Source organism: Melampsora larici-populina, assembly GCF_000204055.1.
Source record: "Melampsora larici-populina 98AG31 unplaced genomic scaffold MELLAscaffold_28, whole genome shotgun sequence".
Lineage (NCBI taxonomy): Eukaryota > Fungi > Basidiomycota > Pucciniomycetes > Pucciniales > Melampsoraceae > Melampsora > Melampsora laricis-populina.
In genome coordinates, this window is record NW_006768792.1 from 379,054 (window position 1) to 391,733 (window position 12,680).

The window sequence follows — 12,680 nt, forward strand, 5'->3', positions numbered from 1 at the left end:
TTTACTATCTTCATTACCTTCAGTCAAATTTATACATTTCAAAATGGGTTGCAAAACATGAAACACAATCATAACACTTCTTTATGAACCGTTATGATTGAAAACAGATTTCTCCAAACTCATAAAAGCTGAAGTATTTTGATTTGTCACAAGGTTTCTCTGAAACTTCACTTCAGACTATTTTACGTCATTATGAAAGATTGTATAACATGACCAAAAGACACTAAACAATACTTCTTCAAAATCATGATGTTTCATCATAGATTTGATGAAGCATGCTGCATCAAAATCATAACAAAACATCTTCATCAAAATCATGATGAAACATCATAATTTCAATGAAGCAATAGAGTAATCTTACTCAATTCACTTCAGAAATAGGTAAAGTATGTAATCCTGCTACTCCCTGGCTTATGAGTGCATGGCTTGTTTGACCCAGCCTTTGGCACAACTGAAAGGGTGCCCTGATTTCATATAAGAAGAGGTGGTTTTGCTTCCAAGAAAGAAACATGTCTTTGCCAACAGTATAAGAATCTCATTTCATACATTAACACCAAAAAATTCCAATACATCAGGTTTTTCTCTAGCATTTCTACCCCTGTTCCATCAGGCCCACAACAACACCTTCTTTAACTTTACTACACCACATCCTTATTCCCTGCTGCTGTTTTATTACATATATTAACTTTAAAATAAAAAGTCAAAATGCAACTCTATAACATTTCTCCGCAAAGAGTATAACATTCACATTTTATAGATTACCCAAAAAAACAATACTTCAGTTTTTTCTCTAGCATTTCTACTTCTGTTCCATAAGCCCTGCATCAACACCTTGTTTAACTTTACTGCACCACATCCTTATTCCCTGCTGCTGTTTTATTGCATATATTCAATTTAAAATAAAAAGTCAAAGATATAACTCTATAACAGTTCTCCGCCAATAGTATAACATCCTCATTTTATAGATTAACCCAAAAAAAACAATACTTCAGTTTTTTCCCTACCATTTCTACTTTGGTTCCATACACCCTGCATCAACACCTTTATCACATTTACTACACCACATTCTTATTCCCTGCTGCGGTTTTGTTGCATATACTAAAATTAAAGTAAAAAGTCAAAGATTTCACTCTATAACACCATTTTCTAGCATTACTAATTCAGTTCCAAAGAACTGGTAACACTATACTTGAACATTCTTCTGGATAAGGATATTTAGAATTGATTTTTGGGTGTCAATTATTTGTAAGAAAAACACAGTCACAAAAAATGGAAGCTGATCCTCTCTCATGTAAGTTCATTTTGTATCACTGTGTAAACAACCTTCACTGGGGAGATGGACTGATGGCCCCATTTGCTCAGGCTTTACCACCCATGTGGGATTCAATGGTAAAACTCTGTATAACTGCTCCCTTTGTGGGAAGCGTGCAATGGCAGAGACCAAAAATCACTTGAAATCAGCAACTCACCAAGAAAACCTTGCTATGCGGAAACTGGTGTCAAACACAGGATCAGCAAGAAGACCGTTAGTAATGGATTCATCTGGCCCCTCAACCTCTCCTAGGGCCCCCATTATCTCCAGGTCAAGGAAAGAGGTCTTTCACACAGGTATCAGCTCCGGTGTCCCTGATTTCACCAAGTTCAGTGAACAATTGTTCCAGAGTCACCTCCAATGAGATCTTGCACCCTCCTGGCCATCCATCTCTCCAAAGACAAAGATCCAGCTCTGTTGGTCTCAATTCACCAGGCTCTCATTGAGCTGACTCTAGATCATCATCAATGTCAATTCAATCACCAGGTGGGGGTTTAAACCCAACACAAAGAGATGCATCTATTTCATCCAGGGGTCTCTCTGATGGCCTCCCATCTCTCCATAGACAAAGATCCTTCTCAGTTGGTCTCAATTCACCTGCCTCTCATCAGTCTTACTCTAGATCATCATCAATGTCAATTCAATGACCTGGGCAATCACCTGGTGGAAATGTTATCCAACCACAAAAGCCTGGAACCAATTTGCCTGCGGACCTATATGATTTGTGTAAAATGCCTCATGACCACACAGATCAAATTTTTGATGATGTAAATCCAGGGTCTGATACAGACTCTTCAGACGAGAACATGGAGAACCTGGTGGAGCAATCCAATGAATATGACCATGGACAGGATGAAGACTGGGAAACAGTTGTGTATGACGGACCTGCAATCCAGAATTGTGGTATCAAGGAAGGTTTGGTGGCACTTCATCAGCAAATGAATGGCTGGTTCCCATTTGAAAAATTGGAGGTATGTAACTCATACATTACATATTATTCCTCGACTTTCAAATAGCTTATAATAGTGCTGTTATAATTTTTTCATTACCCAGAATGTCATAGGAACAATGTGTTACGGTTCCCCACGCAACCAGCTATCACAAACTCAATACCAGACAGTACACAGTGCAGTGGGCACCGTAACACATTGTTCCTATGACATTCTAAGTAATGAAAAAATTATACCAGCACTATTATAAGTTATTTGAAAGTGGAGGAATAATATGTAATATATGAGTTACATACAGTAGTTAACGTCTACTTTGTACTACCTTCCGACCAGCCAAATGAAATCTTGTTTTTGAGATCAAAAATGACTACCTCAATGACTACCTTTTAAGTTGATAACTAGACAAGTACATTAAGGAGAGTAAGTGTAATCTATCTATATCTCCTTGGGACCATCTGAGGCATTGATAAAATTTTTTTTCACTAGATGGTCAACATTTGGGCCCAAGCATAAGCTAGGCACTTAAGCCCCTTGGGTTAGGTACATAAGGTCTCAAGCCAAGTACTTAAGGTCTTGAGCCAAGTACTTACGGTCTTAAGCCAAGTACTTACAATCTTAAGTCAAGTACTTAAGGTCTCAAGCTAGGTACTTATAGTCTTAAGTGTCCGTGACAATGTGGACTTACACAGACCGGGGCCAGCTATGTGTCAGTGGTCCTGTGGTAGACCCAACGGGCTTACCAGCAGGGTAGATTGTAGGGAGAAGTGTTTGACCCAGGTGTGATGCAAGCTTTGCATATGTATCACAAGTTGCCTTGAGAAGCTTTTTGATACTCTGATGGTAGTGTATAACATCCTTTCTTTGTTAATCTTCATTAACCTAACCATGTTCTCAAACCATATTGGTTTGCCCTCACTTTTAATCTCTCAACCTCCAATGATGTATATTTGGGCTATTGTTCACTTTCAAGAATTCCTACACAATCATGAACCTCATTTTGAAAGTTCACACTCATTCACAAGGTCATTCTAACAAAAGCCAAGACAAAAACAAGTAGAGAAAAAAAGTAAAGTAAACAAAAGGAGCAAGAAGAATTTTTAAGGAAATGACAAGAAAAAGAGGAGGAAACAATGTAACAAAGTTACATCATGTATAGCGGGTATGGAAAGTTTCCAACCACTACTTGACCCTTGTACATGGTTTTTTTTCAAATCCATGCCAAAAAAATTAAAAATCAGAAATGCCTGACAATTGGGCCCGGGGCCGCCCGTAGTCAGGTGTAGCACAGAGTAGACTTTAACTACTGTACCTCTAATTTTTCCAATGGGAACCAGCCATTCATTTGCTGATGAAGTGCCACCAAACCTTCCTTGATACCACAATTCTGGATTGCAGGTCCGTCATACACAACTGTTTCCCAGTCTTCATCCTGTCCATGGTCATATTCATTGGATTGCTCCACCAGGTTCTCCATGTTCTCGTCTGAAGAGTCTGTATCAGACCCTGGATTTACATCATCAAAAATTTGATCTGTGTGGTCATGAGGCATTTTACACAAATCATATAGGTCCGCAGGCAAATTGGTTCCAGGCTTTTGTGGTTGGATAACATTTCCACCAGGTGATTGCCCAGGTCATTGAATTGACATTGATGATGATCTAGAGTAAGACTGATGAGAGGCAGGTGAATTGAGACCAACTGAGAAGGATCTTTGTCTATGGAGAGATGGGAGGCCATCAGAGAGACCCCTGGATGAAATAGATGCATCTCTTTGTGTTGGGTTTAAACCCCCACCTGGTGATTGAATTGACATTGATGATGATCTAGAGTCAGCTCAATGAGAGCCTGGTGAATTGAGACCAACAGAGCTGGATCTTTGTCTTTGGAGAGATGGATGGCCAGGAGGGTGCAAAATCTCATTGGAGGTGACTCTGGAACAATTATTCACTGAACTTGGTGAAATCAGGGACACCGGAGCTGATACCTGTGTGAAAAACCTCTTTCCTTGACCTGGAGATAATGGGGGCCCTAGGTGTTGTAATGGCAGTTGGGCCCCTTGAGTCTGAGAGGTTGGGGGCCAGATGAATCCATTACTAACAGTCTTTTTGCTGATCCTGTGTTTGACACCAGTTTCCACATAGCAAGGTTTCTTGGTGAGTTGCTGATTTCAAGTGATTTTCGGTCTCTGCCATTGCGCGCTTCCCACAAATGGAGCAGTTATACAGAGTTTTACCATTCAATCCCACATGAGTGGTAAAGCCTGAGAAAATGGGGCCATCAGTCCATCTCCCCAGTGAAGGTTATTTACACAGTGATGCAAAATGAACTTACATGAGAGAGGATCAGCTTCCATTTTTTGTGACTGTGTTTTTCTTACAAATAATTGACACCCAAAAATCAATGCTGAAATATCCTTATCCAGAAGAATGTTCAAGTATAGTGTTACAAGCTTTTTGGAACTGAACTAGTAATGCTAGAAAATGGTGTTATGGAGTGAAATCTTTGACTTTTTACTTCAATTTGAATATATGCAATAAAACTGCAGCAGGGAATACAAATGTGGTGTAGTAAATGTAATAGAGGTGTTGATGCGGGGCGTATGGAACCAAAGTAGAAATGGTAGGGAAAAAACTGAAGTATTGTTTTTTTGGGTTAATCTATAAAATGAGAATGCTATACTATTGGCGGAGAAATGTTTTAGAGTTATATCTTTGACCTTTCATTTTAAATTTAATATATGCAATAAAACAGCAGCAGGGAATAAGGATGTGGTGTAGCAAAGTTAAAAAAGGTGTTGTTGCGGGGCTTATGGAACAAAGTAGAAACTAGAGAGAAAAATGATGTATTGGACTTTTTTTCAATATATGCAGTAAAACAGCAGCAGGGAATATAGATGTGGTGTTGTTGCAGGGCTTATGGAACAGAAGTAGAAATGCTAGAGAAAAAATGATGTATTGGTTTTTTTTTGTTAATCTATAAAAAGAGTATGTTATACTATTGGTGGAGAAATGTTATAGAGTGATATCTTTGACTTTTTATTTTAATTTTGATTTATGCAATGAAACAGCCGCACGGAATATAGATCTGGTGAAGTAAAGGTAAAAAAGGTGTTGTCGTGGGCCTGATGGAACAGAAGTAGAAATGCTAGAGAAAAAACTGGTGTATTGAAATTTTTGGTGTTAATGTATGAAATGAGATTCTTATACTGTTGGCAAAGACATGTTTCTTTCTTGGAAGCAAAACCACCTCTTTTTATATGAAACCAGGGCACCCTTTCAGTTGTGCCAAAGGCTGGGTCAAACAAGCCATGCACTCATAAGCCAGGGAGTAGCAGGATTACGTACTTTACCTATTTCTGAAGTGAATTGAGTAAGATTACTCTAATGCTTCATCGAAATCATGATGTTTCATCATGATTTTGATGAAGATGTCTTGTCAGGGTTTTGATGCAGCATGCTTCATCAAATTTATGATGAAACATCATGATTTTGAAGAAGTATTGTTTTGTGTCTATCTTTCATAATGATGTAGAATAGTCTGAAGTGAAGTTTCAGAGAAACCTTGTGACAAATCAAAATACCTCAGCTTTTACGAGTTCGATGAAATCTGTTTTCAATCATAACGGTTCATAAAGAAGCGCTATGATTGTGTTTCATGTTTAGCCACTCATTTGACCCGCCTTCGAGAGCTGTCTGGACGACTGCACCCATCCACCACTCACACAGTAGCCGAACGGCATCCATAGTGTTTCACTTTGCTTTGAGAACGCAATTTACATGCATGTATGCAGGTTGAGCAGGCACAAAGGACCTTCCGTTGGTCCAGAGGGACTTTGTTAGGTCAGAATCAGTAGGTATAAGTGAAGAGGTGAATTAATTTATAGACATGTCCCGGAACTTGGATGGGTCCAATGCTGTCCAATGATTTCACCCTATGTGTTGAGGGTATGTTATGTGGGTGGACATGAATATGTAGTGTGATCTCGTAACCCATAATTTCATGGGTCTCGAGTGACTGCCCAGTGCCAGTGCCAGACCCAGGATTACATGAAGGCCGCGGAAAGCAAACTCAACGGCAGTACCTCTACCGAGTCATCACTAGCTGACCGCCAACTGCAACCGGCCTTAAACATGGCCAATTACTCTCAATCAAGGCCCTCCATCCTACTCGAACTGGACCTTCCCGATCATCTCTCCAAGGCGTATCTTATTGACCCTTTCGTATCCCTCACTCGCGGATATCCACCTGGTTTTTGTTTTTCCGTTACTCGTCCTCCGACTGAGCCATATATCGTTTCAAAACCTTCCATACCTCGAGTGAGGCCGTCACGGGATTCGCCTCATGCTGGCGCACCATCTACCATGGCTTCGAAAAAGCATTGCAAGCCTTATGCCAGGCAATCTGAGCCTTCTGAGGCTTTTCCTGTGATTGGTTTTGTTGGGAAAGCACGGCGTCAAGCTGCTACAACTATTCAACAACCCGAAATGGTCCATCATGCAACAGTCGAACCTGAAATATCAGCTGCTGTTGATGCAATACGGATGCGCTGGATCGAGACAGCTTCGTCCCGCGATCACTCCGAATGGTGGGCCGATGGACAAGGGCGGGTAGCATCAGCGACAATGGAATGCGCTCAATTGAGATTTGTCGAAAAAGATGATCAGCCTTTACATTCTTCCTCACCTAGATGGGCAGAAATCACGCGGAGTCCGTCGTCGCACCCCGGTAAATCATGAGCCATCATCTGAACCAAACGCCACAGTTTCTCGCATCATATGGCAACTGGATCGTAGAAGACTATCGTGCGCAATGCTGACGATGATGCAACTCTATCACTTTGCTTCATCAGTGCCAAAAACTCATACATACATCAACAAATCGTCCTCTAGCGTGCTATCTGTTTCACTACCCGATGATTACCAACTTTATCTACCCCCAAAATCTGGCTTTAGTTTGGCTCTCCTTGAAGACTTTCATCGACTCGTCCCAAAGCTAAACCACGTAGATGGATGGGACGCGGTGGTGATCGAGTGAGTACGTGCTTTCAAATGAAGTTCGATATACAAGCATCGTGATGAGCTTAAGCTTATATTCCCGCTTGTGTTGTTTCAGTCCTCCATGGGAAAACAAATCAGCCTCGCGTAGCTCAAAGTATAAGTCGGTTGAACTGTATGATCTATTCAAGCTACGTCTACCCCAGTTATTAGGTGAAAATGGTGGCAAAAGCGCACTTGTTGCAATATGGGTTACCAATCGACCAAAGGTATGGGTCCGGTCGTCTCTAGTTCATGAACGAACACTGACTGTCATGTAAACAGTTTCGACGGTTCTTGATGACCAAATTCATGCCCGATTCTCAAATCGTTGGAGCATATGCTGAATGGTATTGGGTCAAGCTTACTGGATCTCCTGTCAGAAACGGCGAAACTATCCTCTCCGAAGGAGGCAAGCCAATCTTTGACTTATCAAGTGATTCACCCAGGCGCTGTTACGAAGGTAAGTGTCCGTCTGCAAAAACATCCACTACAGACCGTAGATTTTATTGCTGAGAGAGGCATTTCATCAAGCAGGCGTGATTCTCGGTTGGTACACCCCAAAAACAATGGCCTCGGCAACCCCAACGTACAGCCTGCCACCCAAAAGAATGTTTATGTCTACACCAATGGACCACTCAAGAAAGCCTAATTTGGCAGGTCAGCCATCATCATTTTTCTTCCTACATGACTCCTTTCTAACTGATCTACCCGCAGAATTACTTCAACCATATCTTCCGAAGAACCCAAACTTTTTGGAGCTATTTGCTCGAACCACTTCATGCTTGATACCTATAGACAAAACTGATCAGGGTAATTATCACTCTGATTCACGCCAAGGGTTCTGGCATAGTGTAGGAGATGAGTCTCCAAAATTCAATGGATCACCATGGGTGGATAAAATCCTTACAACATCATGTACAGACTCATGAGGTCCACTCAGATCTCAGTTAGCTCTTGTATTCTTGACTGGATTTGGTCAATTACCCTAAATTCGTGTCCCCGACTTTTGAGTGAGTGTTTAATGTCATCTGTTTTCCAGTTGTGGTTTGGCGATTAGTTTGATCACGGTGGATCTCTAACAAGTCCTCTGGAAAATCCAGGCCCTTCTTTTGAAGCACGCCTGTAACTTCAACACTTTGAAGGGACATTTTATTTGCTGATTATGATGGTTGCTTGAGGTTAACCCCAATGTGATCATGGTGACCAGTGCCTAAAATTGCGAATTGAGACAACTTGAACAAAATCCAAAACACATTCCTCAACTATTTCCGACTGATTACAAAATCACACAAATTCAATCTTGTTACGTTGTGGCGTTGTCAATGTTCTTCTTCCGCTCACTCTCCTCAAACTTTATTGTAATGAAAATGAAATCTGATCTCAAACAGAGCATTTATCAAATTTTGAAGGACATGAGTAATACTTTGTGGAAAAAGTTTGATCACCTCCAAGCTCTTCTTGCAGACTGCAGCCAATAATCAATTGATACGTTGATGGACCAAGCTGAACCAAGCTCATATCCTATTTAAATCACTAGGTATGCTGAGCTTCTCATGTTTACTGATAAATTGGATGATCACCAGTCTTTTCACCCATTTCCAATAGCAAAATGATTTTTATCATTACACTATTCTAATTAAAATTTTACAAAAAACGTCATACTTTCTCTTCTAGAAAAAAAGGAGCTAAATTCCAACATTCCAAGTATAACTTAAACTTATTTCTCTGTTCACTATGCAGTTGTGAATTTAAGTTTTTTTATGAGAACTTGTATTCCTACATTGATTACCCTAAAGTTAGTCTTTTTTGTCAAATAAAGGGTATGTTTTCACTTTTCGTTGACTGATCCGCATTCTATCTTGTGATCAATTGATTCATATATAGGGACAATTTCAGGTAATGTACTTGTTCCATGGGCAAATGAATTTTGATAAGGGACTCATCAACTTGCTACAGGAAGTCTTTTCCTAAGACAATCTTCGTTTTGTTCTTCAAGAGCATTATAAGTGCCATAGACCTGGTCCACCTGCTCCTTACTAAAATTCCTCAAATCTGAAGTATCAATTCTCACTATTGGTTTATTAAAGGCTTCACATAAGATAAGAAGACAACTCCATTGCCATATGTACACATAGATACTCCTGGTCATAGTATCGGAGTTCAATTAATCACACAGATGAAACAATGTCATTTTTTTCCTGTCCAAAGGGGATGACTATCAAGATTCAAGAGTCAATATGTAGAATGCTTCTGCCTGATATCTTTGCACTGACTGAAATCTCTCATCCTGCATTTGCATATAAGCAGCTCCAACAGAGTTTCTGGAGTGAATTGAGCTCAGCCAGTTTTCAGCTGTAGTGAGTGGAACTAGAAATTGGAATTGGTCTAGACGGTGATGTGATTTCAATTTTAGAGTGGGATGGTTTGTTTACAGGATGTTATGGTTTTACAGTGGGATTTCATGGTTTTTATAGAATTGGAGTCTCGAACAAACAGAAAAAGGAAAGAAACTGAATCTAGTCAACAACTGATGAGACATGATATAATGGTTTATTCTCTTGATTACCTTCTCATCGAGCTTTGATATCAACTTTAACTTCAACTTATCGACATCCACCGACTCGTACTTCAACTTTCATCTCATCAAACTCATCAAACTCTTCAAACTCATCAGATTGTGGGTCAATAGACATTTTCAATTTCTGTCTATCATGATTTTGAATTGGCGGATACTAAATTTCCTCAAACCTCTCTTCTCCGTCTGTTATCTTTTCATACAGCTTATCATTTTGGTCATTCATGCTGACTCACCCTTCCTTTCATATCCTTTACGAAGTCTCAACCTGCTGAAAATCATAATCAACCTGTCTGCGAGGATCACGAGGTAAGCTTGGAGGTTCTGAATTGAGTTACATGAGTTGGCCAACGTCTTTTGGTTTATAGACAACTTCTTCATCGAAACTCGAGCCGATGGCGATGCTCGGAAAAGATTTACAGAAAAAAAAGTTAGTAGATTCTGTCCATTGGAATTGTTCGATGAGAATAACCATGTAATTTCATCCATTTTTCCAATCAGGTTCACCACACGTATAAACCCTCCTGATCACCCCCCCGAGGAATCTAGCCGAAGTTCCACACGAGGTTACAAGTCGCGTGGTGGTCCATGGGCGACAGGAGAGACAGGAAAGACAGTAAACTATGGATCGCATTCCACCCCCGCCGACAGCTTACTCTTCACCGCCAAGGGCAACGTTCCGTCAAATTTTACTTTACCTAAGATTCCGAAAAACTCGAATGCGGGCTCCAAGAAGCTGTTCAGCAATGCTGTGGGCAGTATCAATCAAAATCAGAATGCTAAGTCGTCCAACGCACGCACAAGACACTCACACCCACAGCAAGGTCCATCCGTTTCGAGTGAACAGCAGCGGAGTGTAAACATTCGTGGGAGGGGTAAAGGCAAGGAGAAAGTCAACGATGCTACGATAGACCTCACGAACGACGAAGATCCGATCGAACAATTTTCCGACCAGGGTGATCCCCCTGCCAATTTACACATAACCTCACGGCCCCTTCAATCATCATCTATGACAGAGGACCCGTTGCGTCTTCCTATACGGTCAAGACATAATGCGCAAGTAGAGATCAAGGGTTCCCAGGATTTCCAAGCGAAGTCAAATCACAATGTCAGTCTGAACCTGGCCTCTATCGAGTTTTCCGCTTTCAACACTTATTCATTTGTTGTAGGTCGAACGCCAGCATCTGACCTCTCAAGGCAAAGTCATCACAAACTCTTTTGTTCCCCAAAGAATGTACTTATCGGCAGAGGAAGGACTAGCCACGCTACCGTTCCCTGGAGCATGCGCTTGCTCTCGGCTGTATCTCGAAGGGCGCGACATCATATTCGTCGGACAGCTACCGTTAAAATTTGAAATGAGATTCCGGCCCCAGGATATTGACAATGTCTTCACCCATAATTCACAGAAGCGAAGATTCGGACTTCAGCTGAAAGCTGAGTTTAGGTGGTCCCACGGGACCTCCCGCTGCGGGTTGACCAAGCAGCCTCCCGGATGGTCTATCCCGAGTTTGTCCAGCACTCTTCATCCAACCGAAACCCGATATTCATACATGTTCACTCAATCCTTTTGTCTCGCAGGCCCGGATCTCAAGAGAATAACTAATCCTCCGCCGTCCGGCCTAATATTGTTCGAGCTCGACTCGGCTGATGCCAGAGTATCTACAGAGGCGCTGGCTCTTCTGTTTGAGACCCTGAAACATATACCTTCGCCGCACACTACAAACCTCGAGTGAGCCTTTTCCTCGCCTATGTAACCGTTCAAAACTCACCCATTTGATCTTCATAGTCCGCTTTGGCATTCCTGGTTGCCTCCGACCAATCATTGGCAGAAGCCTGCACAGTATTCCTTGGAGCCGCCATCCAACAACCAATCTTTTGAAGGCGATCGGATGACCCGGACTTCAGATTCGTGAGAGGATATTTTATGTATGTAGAGTGCTCGATAGTTTAAACTGATTGTCTTCTATCGTTCCAGCGATGAAATCGAAATTCAACCTCCGGATCGCCCCAGGTCGCGTGGAGCGCAGTAAGAGTTCAATCTTCCTTGGGCATGTGATTTCTGTACGAAAAAACGCTGACCTTTATCCTTTCTAGCCACTTCAAACCCCATCGACCCTCAATCAATGATATCAACGTTTGCAAGAAGTCCAAAGCAACTGCAGATGGACTATCGACCAGCGAGCTCGAGTGCCATGATTCAAAGGTCAAAGATGGGCATACAGGCACTTCTACACTTTTGACCCTTGATGAGCCACAGGGCTTGGAGGTCGAAGATACAGACATTTCTTCTCTTTCTACCCGCGATCAGTCAGACGGGCGTAATTTGGAAGCCAAAGACACAGGCACTTCTATTCTTGCCTTTCGAGATGAACTCATGAATCCCCAGCCTCCGTCCAAACTCAATCGTGATCGAATCACAAAATTCCAATCTCAGTCCAAAGACACCTCGCAGTCAGTCTCCAGCCGCACAAAGCCCAATACTCAATCCTGCAATTCCCCGGTGTCGGCTCAGGGGTTCTATTCTATCCGGCCAAACACGCGTTTTTCGACTCGAGAAAAGGCAAATACACCGACAGCGACCTCCTCTAAACCCGTAGCTGATGATCGTCCTATCGAACCCCTTAAAGGCAACGGGAAACGGAGCCATCCTAGTGCGACGGGAGCTGCTCAAGATCCTCAGCAAAAAGCTGACTCGGACATGTACGTCTCCAATCTTACTTCAGACCAGGACTTATCAATCGCTGACCCTATGTTTTAGTGTTTTAGTATGGCCTTATGATAGTGAGAAAAGCACAAATTCAGTGGCC

General features: G+C 41.7%; 3 protein-coding genes across 3 annotated transcripts; all 3 read left to right on the forward strand.

The window, feature by feature from the left end:
• Positions 1-2,043: 2,043 nt before the first annotated feature.
• MELLADRAFT_108237 (uncharacterized protein) lies at positions 2,044-2,512 on the forward strand (the record flags this gene model as incomplete). Its single annotated transcript, XM_007411965.1, has 2 exons — positions 2,044-2,283; positions 2,366-2,512. 2 exons carry the CDS (start codon positions 2,044-2,046, stop codon positions 2,510-2,512), a joined length of 387 nt encoding a protein of 128 aa, XP_007412027.1.
• Positions 2,513-6,392: 3,880 nt separating this feature from the next.
• On the forward strand, positions 6,393-8,227 carry MELLADRAFT_88635 (uncharacterized protein; the record flags this gene model as incomplete). The annotated part of the gene is made up of 6 exons (XM_007411966.1): positions 6,393-6,987; positions 7,112-7,292; positions 7,375-7,531; positions 7,581-7,758; positions 7,815-7,955; positions 8,013-8,227. 6 exons carry the CDS (start codon positions 6,393-6,395, stop codon positions 8,225-8,227), a joined length of 1,467 nt encoding a protein of 488 aa, XP_007412028.1.
• A 1,782-nt stretch (positions 8,228-10,009) lies between these two features.
• On the forward strand, positions 10,010-11,476 carry MELLADRAFT_88636 (uncharacterized protein; the record flags this gene model as incomplete). Its single annotated transcript, XM_007411967.1, has 7 exons — positions 10,010-10,057; positions 10,135-10,182; positions 10,266-10,303; positions 10,375-10,981; positions 11,043-11,258; positions 11,318-11,379; positions 11,452-11,476. 7 exons carry the CDS (start codon positions 10,010-10,012, stop codon positions 11,474-11,476), a joined length of 1,044 nt encoding a protein of 347 aa, XP_007412029.1.
• Positions 11,477-12,680: the final 1,204 nt, after the last annotated feature.